The sequence below is a fragment of the Cygnus atratus genome, chromosome 12, assembly GCF_013377495.2.
Source record: "Cygnus atratus isolate AKBS03 ecotype Queensland, Australia chromosome 12, CAtr_DNAZoo_HiC_assembly, whole genome shotgun sequence".
Lineage (NCBI taxonomy): Eukaryota > Metazoa > Chordata > Aves > Anseriformes > Anatidae > Cygnus > Cygnus atratus.
The window spans coordinates 17757749-17776749 of NC_066373.1; the positions used below are offsets into that span (position 1 = coordinate 17757749).

Genomic DNA, 19001 nt, shown 5'->3' on the forward strand with positions numbered 1-19001 from the left:
GCACATTACATAGACTTCAAACCCATTCTCCTGGAATGAAACTATAGGCACCCAGAAGCCAGTGATAATCTGGAAGTCTTGCTACAGATTTCACTGGGATAGAGATTTTACTTTGCTATCCTTAGCTTTGTTAACTTGGTATTAGGTGGACATGAAGCTGTGAGAAGAGCTTAGCAATCTGTATTTTCAAAAACCCGGCTTTCCCAAAATTGTAGCTGGTAGAGCTGAGCAAAATTTTTCAGTTGAAATTTTCTTCAGCAAATAGTGCAAATTTTGGGATTGGCTTCATTTTGTTGAATTGTTTTGTGTAAAAACAGAAAAAGTAGGTGAAAAGGCTGGAGTTTTTATTTGAAATGACTTTGTGCCATTCCATTTTATTTTTAAATAGTGACAATATTTATATATTTTTTCCCCTTGGAAATGAAATGTTTTGTTTGACCAGAAACTAATTTATTTTAAATTTAGATTTGGCCACAATTTTGAGTAACCCAAAATAAATTATATTTTTTTAAGGTTTTCAGAATTAATAAGCTGAAAAAATCAGTTACTCAATGCAGCTCTAATAATAAGGGACAAGAAATTTAACTTTTAAACTTGACAGTTTAATTACAAAGCCAAAGCATACCCAGTCCATAACTTATGGCCTGATCCTATTCCCAAAAACGTTAATACAAGTTCTTTCATCAGTGAGATCTACAAGCACTGACAGCAATTGCAATAAGCCCCTGAAATCCACAAGAAGAAGAAGGAAATATACTTTCTGAACTAGTAAAACTTTAATTAACAGGGGGTTCTCTTGGCACAGTTTTTGCTGTTAAATAAATAAAGCATTTAGTCAAAACCATCTATATTTACTATACAAAATACTGAAAAGCAAACATTTTTAAAAGATACGGAAACTTAGGGTTCTGTGAAAAGAAACTGTGCTATATGTTATTCACACTTAATGCACATAACACAACTGCAACACAGTATTTAGATACTGTATGTTCATACACGGCTGGTGTAAAGTTTTAGTACAGGGATGCCACGTTATTAAAATTTGTTTGTATTTCACAGGATCTAAACAAGTTTGAATTTGCCTTTTGAATCTCCAAATATAATAAGACCAAACAAATCAACTTAAGGTTATATCCAATGGTCAGTTGTGTTGCATTTCAAAGCTCACTTGCACGGCTAGTACTGCACACTTTTCAATCAGATGGGATTTTGTTATTAGTGCTGTCATCTTTTCTAGCAAAAATATCTTTGGGTGAGAGAGCATTTATGCCCCTTTGCAGCCATTTTGTAGAAAACACCACAGCTCTGAAAGCACTCTAGTTTTCCAGAACATTTTCTTGTTTTCAGCAGTGTTCTGCATTAGAAAAATGGACTAGGAAACAATTCCCACCTCCCAGTCTTTCTGGCATATGCTCTACTGAAAAGAGAACAGCTTTAATTATGTTTTCAAAACAAATAGCATGGCATCCCTTCTTAGATGGAATGTACACTTGTGTGTTTGCATGCGGTATAACGTAAGTCACTTGAATACATCAGACTTCGTTAACACTATAATATAAATAAGCTTATTCCTTCTACTAGACATATAAATGCCTTTTTTTTTTTGCAGTCCATAATTATATATACATTGAAAAAGAATGATACACAAGCAGCAAAAAAGGCTTAGACTAGAACAACTCAGTGGTAACTAACCAAATTTGTGGCCTTTTCATATTTTCAATACAGAGAGTTCTGCATATAAATATTTTTGGACTTTAGGAATTTAAAAAATAAACAGAACAGTATAGTTGTCACGCAGATCAAACACATTTTAAAAACATTTTGTTAGATTTAACAGAACACACTGTTGACAGCTTAAAAAAAAATAAAATAAACCAGATTTTTTAAAGAGGACAATAAGCCTAAACAACTGCTGATTCAGAGAGACAAAAGATGGACCTAATTACCAAGAAGCAGTGATTCTATTCCAATTTCACAAGAAAGCAAGGCTTTCAACTTTTTCTTTAAAAGTTGATGTCTCCATGTTCTTAGAAAGGGCAACATCCCTTCATAATTGGTCAGCAGTAAGGTAATACTCCATTTTAGACTGATGAAAACTCTAGTCAGAAAAAATAATAATTATAAAGGTCTTAAAACAATGTGGGATAGTTACATTTTACAATATATACTATAGGCAAAATACCACAACATTTAAAATAATTAGAACGAAACGCAAATATGTTTGATAGAACAGTTATATTTTTATGATGAGTTCTCTACTTCAAAGTTCCAAAAGCAACGTAGGCATTTTTCAGTCACTTTCTACCTGCAAAGTAGTGATCTGTACAAAACCCAACTGAATGGATTATAGATCTGGGCCCCATAGAAAGTAAAACTTGAATGTACTGACCCTTTTTTCACTTTTCCAATTTGCTTTTGACCTTCAAATTTCTCAGCAGCCAGTAAGGTCTTGTAAGTATGGTCTCAATCTCCTTCATGGAATGGAAGCCCTTTGATACGAAAAAAGTAGAAGAGGCCAGAATGACTGTGAACGTTATTTTTTCACATGCTGAATTTTCTCTGAAATGGCAGAAGCACAAACTGGTAGGCGCTGGGGAAATTTAAATCAGAGGCAACTAAGAAAATGCCATGGCATGTGTTTCAAAATGTCACTATTATGGGAAAAAAAATTATGTTAATATTCAAACCACAGATTTCTAAAACACAACAAAATGTACCTGAGAGTGTGCATATTTATATATATATATTTATATTTATATTTTATATATATTTGCCAACATTTAAAGTGAGAAAGTATATTTTCCTCAATTCTTTCTCAAAAAAAAGAACTGTGGATTTAAACAAAACAAACCCCCCAAACAACCCCTCTCCTTCCCAACCCCCCATGAATTATACTTATGGCCCAAGCACTAAGTCTACTGATGGTTTTGAAAACACCATTTCACATCCTCCTCTTTTCAAATAGTTACCCCAAACAGAATGGAGAGTAAACAAGAGAAAAAAAAAAAAAAAAGAAAAAAGAAACCACTAAAATAAAGGAAGTGTATTTAAATATAACCTAGTATATAACAAGCTGTACTTGTGTCAGTGAAGAGTCTCAAAGAAAATAAAGTGTAAGTCATACAAATGTAGCTCTGTTGACAAGTATAGCTAATGTTTCTTTGCAATTAAGATAATTTGAAAGGATGTGAACACAAACAGGCTACATGAATGCAGTATATTAAATTTTCCCCTGTAGCACATTACAATCAATAAAAAGAAAATAAAATCTGAATAATACTAGAGGTAGCAGCTGTTTGTATTTTCTGTTATTCTGAGCATCTCTGGAGTCCAAACCTTCGAACATTGCTCCCCTGATAAAAGGCTTGTGTGCGATCAGCCGGCATACAGCAGACTGGTAAGCTAGATGTCTGCAATAGTGTTTGAAGTATCTTTCCTTCTACAATGGAAGTAGTACTTGTAAAGAAGTGCGTTGACGACCTGCATTAAATCACAGCTCAAAATCTATGGCTGTTTGCTGTTTTACAAGCCACTTAAAAAAAAAAATCCACAAGTTGTTTTAAGTAAGCTATGCAGTTCCACAACATATAAATAGGGTAAGTTTCAAGAGTTCCGTATAACCTCTAAAAGAAATGCTAGCTGAATATTAATGGAGTAACAATAATATTAATCATAGTAATGCCTTAGTTCTGGTGTCACAAGAATGTGCTTCCTTCATATGGGATGATTCCCGGAGGATGTTGGTGGGATCTGTTTTATGTCTGGTAGAAATGATGGTAGTGGTGGTGATGCTCATGGTGGTGGTGGTGTTCATGCCTCTGTATCATTTGTCCGACTTGGCCTTCATACAAAATGACTGTGGGCAGGTCTCTCACATGTTCCTTTTCCACAACTGTCCCTGGAGACTGGAAGGTTTTGCACATCTGGTGATTCTCCTTTGCCCTCTGCTTATGCTTCTTGTGAACCTGTTGAGACTGCAAGGGGAGGTAAGGAAGATTCTGTCCCACCCGTGCACTTGGGGAAGCCATTGGCATGGGCCCCCCTTGAAAAGGTTTGTTTCTTACTGCCCTTCCAGGATGCACAGGAGCAACATTTTTGCCCTGGGCCTTGGGAGACCTCACAAAGTGCTTGTTTGATTCCTGGTTCCGGAGCCTCTGTTGAATTTCTGCAATCTTGGCATATGAACTCTCAGCTAGATTGATGTGGCTCGGATCCACCACTTGAGATTTCCTATGGTGAGCATGGAAGGTTTCAGGTTCATGAGAACGGGATCTAGTCTGACTCACAACTCTGCTTGGTGGGTCATGTTTTTGAGCTGCTGGAGGAGATCCTAGAAAATAACAAGCTGAGTTAGTCATCTAGTATTTCAAAGTTTTAATTAGTAGCATGCAGTTGGCAGGGATAGCATTATCAGCAGAGTGAATTTTTCCTAAGGAAGTGAATGCAATTATAGCTGTCTAGTTTAATTACATTTAATCATTCTGATTAGTAAATAATACACACACACCTACAAATATAAAAATATATTTAAGTATATATCTTTAAAAGTCTTTACATTTCGTTCTCTTACCATCTATTTGAATTTCAACAAAATAACTGTGAGTGGAATAGTAAGAAGTTGGCAGAGGACAGAGAAAGGGAGGAAAATCCAAATCCCCTTAATTTGGGGGACAGAAGGCAAAATTCCAGGTATAAACCCACATTCTCTGATTTTTTGGTCTGTAATGAGTACAAAAAACGTGTGACAATAGATGCTGGTATCATCTCGGGAATGACCTCCGCTATCCAAAATTCAGTCCTCACCTCACCCATAGACTAAACTTACTAATTCAGATGTAAAGATTGTTCTTCTCCTAGGCTCTCCTCCAAGTTTAGCTACACAAACAAGTACTTCAAAGCACGCTTGCAGTACATTAGCCACTCCATTGTGATTCCACCATCACCAGTAATTACCTTGCAGCATACACACAATCCTATTTCTTTCAGTAAGTTACTACAAACAAATCACACAGTTTCAAAATTCATGGAACATTCAACTGAAGAAAGAAAAGACCAAAAGCTTGCAACATAAATTACCAAATTACCTGGCCCAAACTTTGATGTGTAGTTTTCTATTCCTGCAAGATCCAAATAGTGGTTTCTCCTTTCAATGTTCTCATCAACACAATGACGATAGCACCCACTTTGCTCTGGATTGTTCTCACTCTGGTGATATCTGTCAGCAGGAAGCAAAATTACAATTCAGCAGAACTTCTTTAAAGTTGTTATCACCATCTGCAAACCAACAACTAATGGGCCCTTTGAAGTGACAGGAGTTGCTCACAAAGAAACAACAAATGCTTGAAATTCTGGATGACCGGATTTGCTAAGTCGATAGGCCTGAACTGACTGTTCTTTCCCCTCCTATAAATTGACCCCGATGTTGCAAAGCAAAGGAGGCTTTCAAATTGCATCACACAAGCAAAAACAAATAAAAATGCTACAAGGGTTTATTATAGCCTGTCTTAGGGCCAAATCATTCTACTGATTCCTTAATCTGGATATGCCAAAGAAAACCTGCTGTTTGAATCACGACTGTTCCCACCGCTGTCGGGAAGTGCTGGGGTGAGCCTTGTGTCAGATAAACATTCATGTGTATCTGCTTCAGAAAGACAGACAACAGCACAGGTGTATTAACTAGAGAGAAGCTGAGAAGAGAAGGTGTTGGTAGGATACCTGGAGGTAACTGCTGCTTTCTGAAATACAATTAATAAAGTCAAATCAGCTGCTGGCTTCAGAATCTCAACTCCTTTTCCTGCTCAGCTTTGCAATTTTATTTATAGCAGAACTATTTCCTGTGAATGAATATCTGAAATACCATTCATTTATGAGGCAGAAAAAAATCAGCTAGAGGTTTACAGTATTGTAACTTATAATGCCCAACAATTCAGCAATTTAAATGAATCTCTGCAGATATGAGTAATATATCTTCAATATAACAAACAGGATAAGAACCACCAGATACTTCAGCCTCTAAGACCAAACTGCTAAGTGCAAACTGCTTTCCAGGTCTAGGTTCAGACTGTTCAGGACATTACAGAACTGAGTTTCCAGTGTCTCTGTAAGATATAGGTCTACAGTTTCTTTGATAGATGTCATAAGACTTGGCCTACCTGGAAGATCATTTTTACTCTACTTTGATAGAGGTCGAGCCTCCTGAATGAAGGAGAGTCTGAAGGAAAGCAGCTAAGCTTTAAAGACTGAGTCAGCTTTGAATTCTGGAAGTGACATACAGTAATGTCAAAAAAGAGGGAATGTCCAGATTTCTTTATTTTTTTTTGGATACACAGTCAACTTGGTACCTTACCTGCTCAGATACACCTTTATAGATTGTTCCACTTTAGAAAGTAAACTTAAAGATCTCTAGGGCTAGAACCTAGCTAACTGATGTTGCCAGGCATAAGTTGCCTACAGAAACCATCAGGACTTGCACATATATGCTAAAGACAGTGTAGTTAACCCAGAAAAAATATTATTGGGTTTGATCCACCACAATTAAAAAACACTGTATACTGCACTCTCTGTCGAAAACAAAGTTAAGAGGGAACCTTTTTCTTTTTTGTAATAAATTCCATCTCTCATCAAGACACTGAAGAGAAGCTATGCCAGTACTGCCACAGCCCTGCATTCTAATAGCTTTCTTACACGCAAGATGATGTTCAGCAATGCAAATATACATGGCAAAGCAATTATACACTGATGAGCGATGTGCTCCACTGTCAGAGAACTTAAAGTACTGCTGAGAATGGAGGCATCTGGCATCCAACCCTACAATGCTCTTCTGCACATATATATGAATACCCAGGCACGCATCAAGTATGCATCACGCGCAGGGTATAAGAATACACATAGTTGTTACTGGTTTTTGTTTTGTTTAGTTTTAGTTTTATTTTTAAATATGAAAGGCATCTGCTTAAGTGCTTGTGGAGTGTATGAAAGCCCTTTCTAAAATTCCTATGCTGGAGTGTCATTCTGATGGCAAGCACGCAGCAAGACAGTGGGTAAAGGGAATAGAGCAATGGCAGAGTGCTGAGCAGAAAAATGCAAGGACATTTCCTGAAAGCTACACTCACAGATAACCTAGAGCTTAAGGCGGCCAGGGAGAACTCACTGAAGTAGGAAAGAAAGTGAGACAGAATGTGCATCGGTGGTAAAATGAAGATGTTGTGGAGTCTGGTGTGCATCATATTTTCCCTGTTGCACTAAACTGAGCAAACTAGAATTGCAGTAGGATATCTAATCCACAAAGTTGCCTGCCAGTCCTCTTACACCACCATTTTCTACCACTCATGTCAGGCAAGCTAGCTATGAATCTAGTTGCTTGATCTTGATACTTGTATTAGCCCTACAGGTGAAAACTCCTGCCTGTAGCTTCCAGCACATGAAAAATCTAACCCATTTATCTCCCACCTTTGGGATAAAAACATTCCTATCCATATTATCTTGAATATTAATCACATCTTGGGTAGAATTCCTAAGTGACTAAATTTGTGAAATGTGTGCACTTCTCAGAAGTTCTCATTGCTGCTCTCCAGGGTAAGTTTCTCTGCTAGTATCATGAGACAGTGATGCAGTTCAGGGACCTTTCCTGTTGGTTAGCAATTTGGCCAGAGTGCATGAACATCTCTGCAACATAGACAGTGGCTCAATTGTTTGTCCTGTCCACATTTAATGAGATGCAACAAAAACTGTCAGGTGTTGATGCTGATCTGCTCAGCAAAAGATACAGTTATGTCCTGTCTAGGAAGCCTCTGCAAAAAATGATGAGAAGGACAAATGCAGCAGAGTCAAGATTCTACCCCAATATTTGATGCCTTTGTGCCTGCGGATATAAATGGAAATGGCTGCCATCCCTAAAACCACTACATTTGCAAAAACAGGATTTTAAGGTGGATGAGCGAGGGACTTCAATCCAAGAGATGATTTTTGCAATAGGTTATCAAACAGAAACAGTCCATTGAATTCACACAGGGCATGCCCTTGCTTTTGGGAAAGGAAATCTGAGCACCACATCTAGGCCAGCAGGCAAAAACGTGGAGTATTCTTTAGTTTACATTGAACACTCTTTACTTTGAAAGAGATTTTGTACAGAGTTGCTAACAGATTATAAATCATTTTCTAATCTGAAATTTGATCTTACTGGCATTCACTCAATGGGATAACTTACTAATATTTTTACTCTGTCCAGAAAAGGGAGGCATATTTTTGTTGTAATTTCTAATAAAACTGAACGCTTCTCCTCCTGATAAATTTATTAAACTCAATACTCTTATTTTGGACAAATATACCTAAATCCATGGAAAGCCAAAACTGGATTATTATTTTTTTAATTTGCAGCTGAATAAACAAATGCAATTAATAATTCAATATCTTTACTATAGCATTGCAGTAAACATTTCCCTCTGCCTTAGCATGAAATAGAAAATCCTAAAACAAATGGAACCTATACACTGATATGACCTGTTTGGAGCAACAGATCTACATTAAAATATTGATACATTTTAATGTATCAAAATTACCTGGTTTTGTCTTGTTTTTCTATCCATTAAAATACCAAATTCGGAAAAGGAATAACACACCTACACTTAACTAAGAGAGGAACATTTTTCTTAGCTGTAACAAATTTTAATACTTGAAAAATACATTGCAAATAACTATCACATACTCTGAAGTTCAGTTCAGGTAATAACTATCAGCTAGAAAGAAGTCATGATAACAGGGTAAATATGTACTGTTGCTAGCCTTGCAAAAGGCACGATTATACATTTTCAGAGGAAAAAGGCCTGTTCAGGACTGGCATCCAAAATAATATTGTATATTCTGTTAGGGAAGAACTAAAAACCCTTTTTTATTTAATCTCTAGGTGGCTTCAAGTGTACCTGCAGCTGAAAAGAAACTACTGTGCTTGTGCTTCACTGGAAATAAGTGCATTCTGAGTTATGCGGGCTGGATTCCATTGAAAGACAACAGACGTATTTTTTCAAGTGGTAAAATGTATATTGAATCTTATGAAAAAAATAAAAGATCCTAATTTTCCTTCAGGATTGCAATAAATGCACTGTTTCTAAGCAAGCAGGCTAATTCCTACATAGGTGCTACTTAATACCTAATACTGTCAGGGAGAAGCTGTCCTACAGCTGATGTGGAAGTGGGGAAGCAGGGTTTATGGCAGATGGGAGTCAGCAGAGTCAGCCACACTGCTAAGTCACTGTGAGATAGCATGTGAATTTACTTCCACCAACTGCACAAACACATTCTGTAAGTGGGATTGAGCCACCCTACAGCTGCTGTAACCAGAACCACCTCAGCAGAAAGGAACATGTAGCCAGCAGTGTACTGGAAGTTCTTGCTGCTGCTTCCTCTGCAGGACGTGCCCTCCGAAGACTGTTTTCTGCAAAGCTGATTTTGTCTGCCCCTCACTACAAGACCCCTTTCTCCCTTCTTCTGCTCAGTACTGTACCCAGTGCCAGCTCAAAGGTGCTTCCTTTAGGAGGAAAGGTAGTAGGAGAAGCAGTTATGGCCTGGTGAACAGCACTGAGTTAATAAAGGTTGAAGCTAACTGAGTTGACCCATGAAAAAGATGGGTTGGAAAGAGCACAGAGACAGACAGGGGATGGCACCTATGAAGATGAAAGGATTTTAGGGCGCTTTTAGCCAAAAGGCTATGCTATATTGCTTAAACGCCATTAATAAATATTGTATTTGCAGACTGCATCTAAACAGATGCTGTACCCCGAAGAGCCAACAGAAGAAAACGTAACATGGACCACAGTTTTCTTAAAAATAAATAAATAAATAAATAAATAATCCTAAAATGCAATTAAAAGGTTTTTGCTGCTTTTTTTATATGAAGTATCCAACTATGGAATCTGCTGCCTGTTCCATGGAGAAAAATCTTTTAATGTCCGCATTTTTAACATAATTTTAAATAAATAAAAATTAATCAATAGTTGAGGATTCCTCAAAGCTACACTGTGATTCTCAGGAGACAGGGCTCTTTTACCTTACCTGAGAGAAGCCCGCTGCTTCTTTTCAGAGCTTCTTAATTCTTCATTGGCTTTGCTTTCGGCTCTATGCCTGGCACTCTGCAAATCTGCCAACAAGAAGAAGTACATGTTCTCACATCACTGTCCTTGCCAATCAGTATAACTAACGTGCTACATGGCAAATACGTTTTTTCTTGTCCATAGATCAAGATGTAATGTATCCTTTCATGTAACCTTCTTAAAAGTGCTTTTGTCCACAGGGCAGATTTTAGGCAGACATAACCTTGGCTGTAGAACATTAATCAGGGTTGGGCTCAAAGCCATGTGGTGGGTTAAACGGAGCCACATTCACACTGATATAGTCATCCCTCAGGAGGGCTCGGTAGTGTGGAGCTCAGTGCGGTACTAAGGCATGACATAGCTTTCCAGCAGTGAAAATTTGCTTATGTCTGCACTTGACTGAGTGGATGTATATATTAAAAATGAGATGCCAGGGCTCTCCTTCTGGATAAGGTGCCCATATTTTCTATTGAAGTACTACATTAAATACTGTAAATATTTAATTTAGTACTACTTAACCTACTGAAAAAATTATGCTGATATAGCTATTATTAGCATGAAAATAAAGTGAATAAGCCATCACAGTATAAGCCACTTCATAATGGCAAACTGTTCCAGTATAGAAAAATATTCAATTTTCATGCGCAGACTCATATGGTTCAGTTATGCTTAATTGTTTATTCTTATCTGCAATAGTGATAGCTATGCACTTGCAAGAAGCATTTTTTTTACCGCTATACCTGTTTTGACACAAGCTGAGCATTGTAATATCAAAGTTAAAGTAGTACAAATAGAAAAGGCCTTAAATCTGCCTCACGGTATGCAAATGCAATTGCACAACACATGGGTTCTTGCTGCTGCCAAGAGGAAAAAGTCAATCAGGTGAGGGAGCCCTAATTTGCTTAACATACATAGAAGAAAGGGTAGGTAGCTTTTCACCTGAGATCTTAAAACAGATTCATGAGGTTTACAATACCCACAAAAGTATTTGCCTTAAGTATGTATTTATTTGTTTTGACAAAATACAAAGATGGATTTTTAAGAGCCCCTGAAAATTTTTCATATTTTTTTCCAACGGTTGAGTGCACATCCTTACCAGTATGATTTAACAAGATACTTTTTTTCTTCTGGCTGCCATCTGGTGCCACAGTAAGTTTCACTCGCAGGGTTTTACTGGAACTAGGAGAATGGTTTACTGATGCATCAACTACCTCATAGATGGTATGAAGCAAGCTGGTAATATCCTAAAGTTGGATTGAAACACAAAAACATACAATAATGTGAAAATGAACCCAGGGATAATTATTCACACTGCAATTCACTTGGCCAAGTCAAATATGGAAAGTGAGGAAAATATTGGACTTTACATCTCCAGTAAACCTTACTACTACTTTTTTTTTTCCTTGCATAACTAACTAGTTGATTAAATAGAAGAAAACCAGTAAGTGATGTGACAGAACTGTAAACCTCAGGTTTGGAAATAGTCTAAATGTCACTCTACCAAATCTTTACCCTGGTCTAGCTTACTTCGCAAAATTCATACCAATTCTACACTTACATTTTTGAACAGCAGAAGGTACTCATTTCGGTCTATTTCAGAACATTCTTCACACATGTCTTTGAAGGCAATGGGGCATGAACAAATGCTTACACAACTAACTGTATCAGAAAGAACACTAGCCAGTTTTTATAAGCTGATGGTTTCAAACAGAAGAAACACTGCAGCTCTCCCTGTTTAGCAGCTGGTGATGCTCAGAGGTCTCTCATGTTTATCTATTCCAGCCAGGCTCAAATAGGGTACTACCTTAAATTGCCCTGATGAACAGGAGATCTCTCAGCTCAGTACCCCCCCCCAAACAAATTCCACCTAAATTTATTCTGGGCACCAGCTTAAGGACAAGGCATTCTGGTTACTGAAGGCTATAAGGATCCCATTCAATGTATAACCAAGAAGTTCTCAATGCTGGTCTTCCTATTCCTTGATCTATCCTAGTAGTGAAGCACTTTCCAGATGTCTGAAAGCACAGATGAAATATCTAAATCATCCTTTGTTAAATATGAGGTTCTGAGGATTAAGAGTCAGGTCTATAAAAACACAAAATCTCTATGATCTTCCTTTGCTAGGGATCATTCCCAGAACATTGGCAGTTCAAAGTTCAGTTTGCCCTAATGGGCCCCAGCAGAAACACCACTTCAGTAGCCAATATATCACACATTCCTCATTATCTAACTAGCTTTCTGCTCACACAGAATTTAGGGAAATACTGATGTTATGGCCAGGACAAATGATTTTACAGTAAATGATCTTCCAGGTCAATAGGCAGAATGAATAACTAAATCTTAGAGGGTCCAGACTTTGTCTTAACGTGTACCCTTTTCTAACTTCCCTGCACTCAGTGAAATTTCTCCAGATATGTGAAATGAAGATAACATTCATAAAAAGCACAATCTGCAGTACTTTTTCTACCACTGCCACAAGAGTCTCTATAAATGGGCTGTTACTACCACACCAATGGCCACTTCCCATCCCCTTCACAAGGACCACTGTCTAAAGGCTGAATGAGGAAAAGACTGCTCAGTGACAATCTGGTAGTCACGTCACAGCTCTAACACATCTCACTTTTCACACTTCCACCCTAATTTGAAACTTAGCCAGACCTCTAAATAGACACAGCCATATCTGACAGTCAGCTTGAAGGGCTGTATTTTTATTTCATCTGTAAGAAAAAAAAACAACCAAGCAAGAACATAGACAAACAAACACGTGTTGTTTTATATACCCTCCATAAATTATGTTCTAGAAGCCTTGTGCTATCATCCTACACCTCCACAAAACAAGCCTTCCCTTTTGGCAGAATACTTAGGCACCGCATTTATTCTTAACAGGGCTTCACACACTCACCACTTTAGTGAAAGGAGTCTTTCCCATACATTCCTTAACAACTGTTGGTTACCCAACAGGGCATCTTTCTTCTTTCTGACTACTATCAACAGGTTATTATCAACTCCTTCATTCACAGTAACCTCTCCCCCTCCCCTTTTTTCAGCTAGGCCAGATGTTTGCACAAGCTGATCATCTACTTATTTGTTTACTTCAGTAGGCAAAGACATGCAGTCATAAATCCCACTGTCCTTTTAAGTTAGGTTTTTCTAGTGATGAGGTTTAACTTGCTAACTGTCATACAATTTGTCCCTTTTGCTCTGTGAGGGTCTTTCAAGCCACTTGACTCAGCAATTTTAGAAGTACTCCCAAATGCTGTCAGGGAAGGCCAGAAGCAGCACTTGTGACACATACTTGGCAAGTCAGAAATATGCGTACACACACATCACATCAGGACAACTTGCACTTCTCAGCCAGATGGGCCTGAATTAACCCAAATTTATGTCCAGGCACCAAGAAGTTTCAGAGCTGCAAAAGGTATTCAGACACCTTATGTCCTTACGCTCTGCTGCCTCTACATTTCATTACATGTTTAATACCCAGCTTCTTCCATGACAATCTGAGCTGCTTTGCATTTTGGCACTGAATAACCGTGGTCGTCAGACTGGATATATACCAAGATCGAGGTTAGGGATATCCTTAAGTAACCACTTAATGCTTATGTTGATCTTTTAAATACCAGCAATAACATTGTTATTATAGGATTCATTTACTTGTGGTCCTAATTTGGGGTTGGAAATCCTAGCGAACTGACGGTTCTGATTTGGTCAAACAAGTCTGCTTGGGCCATTCACTTCTCTATCATCTATCAAAGTCCTGGTGGAGTAGGCACCGGCTACAAGGCAGCTTGAACCTCATGTTGCTGTCCAGTTATTGCTTCACATCCAAATTCCTTAAGCCACTGATCCGGTAGGAATGAAACTGTCTTTGCCAATGAGTTTCAAACTGTGACTAAAACTATCTTCTCGCAGCCCTTTTTGGCAGGTAACAATGGGAATGGCTTCTGGCCAAATTAGTAGCACTAGACTATTACAATATGTTACAAAAACTGTATTTTACAGCTCTGCCTATATTTACCCCCCAAAGAATTTTCATCTTCCAGTAGCCTGACAGGAGACTGGGGTGATTTATGCTCCCCTTGAAAGCTGTCCCACTGAACATTATCTGTATTTAAATTCCTTAAAGAACTGCTTGAATCCACTGACAGAGCTTTGCCTTGCACCCACCAGCTTGGGCATTTCACCATCCTCAAGAAATTCGTTGTCAAGAATCAAGAACAAAAAACAGTTCAATTTTTCTCTCCTGTGGTACACTAACGAGCACGTCTCAGAGATCACCTATGAAAGAATCCAACTTTTCTACACAATGTATTTCTAGTCGTGTGATTCTGCAATGACTTTGCTTAAGACTGCTCAGCACTTCCCCTACAAAGTTCCATCCCACACTTCTCAAATGTCCCTCCTTTTTAGATGAAAAATAAAGAAGGGATTTTTCTTATTGCTTCCCACTTTCCTAAATATATGAGTTTTACCCTTAAAAGAACTTTTAAAACATTTCTACTTAAAAATCATTGTGGATTTTTAAACTTCTATTCTGAATGGGTAAAGAGAAAAAGCAGTAAGAAAATAAAGGTTTCTCTCCGTTATAGCAAGTTGATTATATTTAGTGAGGAATTCAGCTATATGAATCAAAATGAGTTCTGAAAGGTTTCTAGTGCACACAATTTCTGCTGGGATAGCTATTTTAATCAAGTAAGAAAACTGAAACTATGATATTTTTCCACAAGGGGAAAAACAAAGGCTTTTGTTCTGTAGTATCCAAACAGCCAGCAAATGCCATAGCCAGATTTAGTTGTGTCTTGCTTATTGAATGCTACAGTTGTTTTTTTCCAGGGCTGAAGTATTTAACAGTGTTAATCTTTATGTTTTTCACATCCTATTTTATCAAGCAGCCAATACAAAAAAAGCATATTACAAAGAGCAACTTTAACAGATTGCCAGAAATTCTTGCATTAGAAATATTAAAAAACGTACAGTATAGGCCACACGTGTATGTTGCACTCATGCGTTTCTTTGCAGAATTCTTTACAGATCTCGAGAGATCAGCAGGAATTTAGAACCTTCAGAGAAAGTAGCGGGTCCACAAAAAAGAACAAACGCAAGTTACATTTAAGTAGGTATCATTCCTTACATTTAGGTATTCATAATTCCTTACAGAACTCATGTTGCTGAGATAGTCCCTATTCCAGGTAGTAATTTTTTGTTTCTAATGAATATTACCCCAGTGTTAGTGTAGCTTATCATCACAGAACTAGTTAGCAAACTAGAGATTCTGGAGAGGAAACTAAGAGGCTTTTACAGCCGAATTTACAGCGCAATTTAACAGAATGGGATATTTGCACAAGAAAAAAAAAAAACACTGAGAGGAACAAATCAGTTTGCTTCTTTATAACATGTCTGGGAAAGATGCCTTTGACTCAACTCAAAAACCAAAAAATTAAGTAATGTCTTAATATTTCTTTCTTGTGCAAACCCACCACATCTAACGGTTTATATGACAGTCCCTCTAATACAGATAGCCATGGCTCTGTTGGTTCTGTTGGTGCTTCTTTATCATGAATTAATGCAATAGTGACAAATGAAAAACAGCAACTTTCAAGTCAAGGGTCAGGCTGATAAATGCTAGCCCCAGAAAAGTTAGTATCCTTCTCCAAATCAAAGATTTGGTGCTGAGTTCTGAATGCAGAAATAACCTCATGCCTTTTCACTCATAAGAAGATACAAGCAAAACTAACTAAAAAAAAAAAAAAAAGATAGGAAACAAAAGAAAAAAATGGGTATTTAATGTAAGATACAAAGAACATTTTTAGCATTAAAAATGCATGAAGAGAAACAGCAATATCAGTTCATTACCCTTCCCTCAGAAAAAGAAAAGTACAAATGTCTTATCTGTACTTTCTTTGTAGTCTGATTTTTACATACAGCAGGATGTTTCTACTGCAACATCAGCTTTGTTTGATCATGTAAATTTTTGAATCATTCTTATTTGGAAACTGAAAGCAGCTTCACTTGCTATCTATTCAACAACCAGAAGAGAAGAAATCCCCTCACACCATTTTTTTTATACTCCTGACAACTTTTTGTGTGCTTATTTCTATTCAGCCACTCACCGAAGAAACTAAATTTTCCAAGAAAGAACTGATTGCACAAAAATGGCTGGTGTTTATGAAGTATAATTACATTCAGAGAGCTCAATATAAAACCTCATGGATCAAAACACATTAGTTAAATTATCCAAGTTTCAAGTCTGATTACAAATATCCGTATGAAGATAATTACAGTGCAGCTGTCAGTTCTAAAAAGGCCTGCAGTACATAATGAATTGTCCTCTTATGGACTATGAAACAAAGGGAAGCATTATTAGCCAAATTTTGTAATATACATAGTAGAGCAGGAAAAGTTATCGCCTACTACACCAAAAGGAATGAAAAACAGTCATTTTCTATGACAGAAAAAGCAGTATTTTAAGAAAAGACACTAATGCTAATTTTCTAATTTGCTATCCCAATACTTATGCTTTCATAATGGGTGTATCCCTTCAAGAAGCATGACTAGATCTGAATTTCTAATTATAAGAACTAGGGAATAAGTCATACACACTCTAGGAGAAAATCAAAGCAGTATTAAGTTCTGAAGATGTTGTTAAGATCCAGAAGAAATTTCACCAAGATGGAATTTGAAAGCTCTTGCAGTGATTTGTCATTGTGTAAAACCCACGGGAATTTTTATCCAGTAACTAAATCCATATCTTATTTACAATTTTTAAACATTTTAATGAATAAAGCACTTAGTCCACTTGCAAAATTGCACCCCACCTACATGCCTCTTACAAACTTGATTTTACACTGTGCATTCATTTAGAAACTCTCTAAACATGAAGTCTAACAATGAATTTGAATCAAATGAAATGGATGTGGATGGACAAGTCACTTCCTTTTCCAGTGTCTCACTTTTCCAACATGAAAAACAAGGATGATAACACTGACTTCTCTTTTTAAAGCACTACAAAATCTACAGATAGAAAACTGACTTAAGAAATTTCATCTCACTCATTTCATCCAGCTGTAAATCCACAACAGTCAAGTGAAATTTTCAAAGGAGGAGGAAAAGGTCCACACTAAGCACAGAATACTGGACCTTTGTTTAGAAAAGCTGACCAGTTCTGAAAGCATTTCAGTTTGCTGAATGCTTTTAGTAAACTTCAGTTTACTAAATGGCACTAGTACAATTCAGCCCTCTTCCTTAGACTGTCCGTTCTGTCGCTGATCCAGCAATGTGCCTCACACTTAACTCAAAGCATGTGTCCCATTCATTTTAATTGAAACTATTCACATTTTTAACATCCGCCATTGTTAAGCCCTTTGCTGGATCAGGAGCAGAACTGTTTAACAGACTACAGGACCAAGCCCACTATGTTGACTGCCAGTGTCTCAGAGCCTAACAGAATGAGAAATTCTACATCATATGAAGAGACAGAAAATCCTCTTTTGTGGCCAACATCATCTATGAGCTATCATTCATTATTCTTGCACAAACAACTCTTAAATTGCATCTGGATTCAACAAAGGAAAGCCAACAAGATGTTTTATACAAATGACATTGGAACAGCTTGCAAAAGAAGTAACGCAACTGGAAAACTCTGCAATGGTGTACGGTATTATTACTATCTTTGGTCACATGTAAAGAGCTGAAAATTATCAACCTATTTGGTCTCTTGGTTAAAAGAATTTTTTTTGGCAAAGGTTCAAGCCTGAATATAGCAACCTCCAGACCTCAGGGTAGTATAATTTTCAATCCCCGCACATATTTGGTTTCAGTTAAGCTGCAGTCTGCTCTTGTACCAGGGAGAAGTAGAATTTGGCTGTAACATGTTTTCTAAGTACAGTCAAATTAAGCCCTTTGGTGTACCACATAATCACAAATAATTATTGTATACACACTTAAAAGCATATTCTTGTTACATTCACCACACAGAACTCCCACTAACATTATTGGGAACTCCATGCCTGCATGTAAAGGACACCCATGTGTGTGGGTTTGGGTTCTGTTGTTTTTTGTTGTCTGTCCATTTCTCCCTCCCCCCATTCTTGAAAGTCAACATAATCTTGTAACGAAGACTTGGCCTTGGGTCTCAAAAGATCTGGGTTCAATCTCCCACTGGGTTCTTGTGAGACTTCAGGCAAGTTACTTAATTTTTCTGGTGTGAGTTCCTCTTATGTTAACAGACTTTTTTTCTCCTCCTCCTTGCCCTCTCTCTCCAGCTTCTGTTCCCATTGGAAACTCTGGGGTTGGCCTGTAACTTTTCATCTGCCTATTGCCTTGTATGAGGGGCACAGATTTCATTTGACTATTCAAAGTCTATCAGAATAGAAACAATAAAAAAAAATGCTTAGAAATGATGCTCAAACACATGTTAAAAACGTTGAACCACCATTTGGCAATTTGTTCAGAAATGTTGAAAGATATTTGCTTCAGTCTTCTAGGAGAAATGTCTGCCCTCATTTAGTGGTCTAATGTCACTACACTTTCAGTATGTACCCTATACCTTCCCATCAGTTCTTAGTAATTTCCATAGATATGAGTGTAATAGCCCACAGAGGCAGAAACTGTCAATCTTCAGCTGATTATCTGAAGGCATGGAAGCCAGTAAACATGCTTCACCAAAAATCAATGACAGCACACTGTGGTAAATCTCAATAAGAGACACTCTTCTAGAACTTGCATTCTATCCAGATAGAAATAGTTCTGAAAATGGACTGTACACTTATGTATACATCCTGTTATTTGGCTTCTTATTTGTGCAGCAAATACAACTTGAAGACATCCCGATTAAAATAAAAATACATACAGGTGTGCTTTGACAGGCATTCACTGTGGTCCTGCAGCAAGTATCATCAAAACCATTTATACTTAGAG

General features: G+C 37.4%; 1 protein-coding gene across 2 annotated transcripts in view; it reads right to left on the reverse strand.

Moving 5' to 3' along the window:
• Positions 1–580: 580 nt before the first annotated feature.
• NKD1 (NKD inhibitor of WNT signaling pathway 1) overlaps positions 581–19001 on the reverse strand; it is a 109835-nt gene continuing 91414 nt past the window's right edge. For both annotated transcript variants that reach the window (XM_035543204.2, XM_035543203.2), the window contains 4 exons: positions 11182–11329; positions 10048–10132; positions 5085–5215; positions 581–4330 (listed from right to left, as the gene is read on the reverse strand). In XM_035543204.2, coding sequence (XP_035399097.1) covers positions 3756–4330; positions 5085–5215; positions 10048–10132; positions 11182–11329 — 939 coding nt within the window. In that variant the 3' untranslated portion in view covers positions 581–3755. The remainder of the gene's footprint in view (positions 4331–5084; positions 5216–10047; positions 10133–11181; positions 11330–19001) is intronic.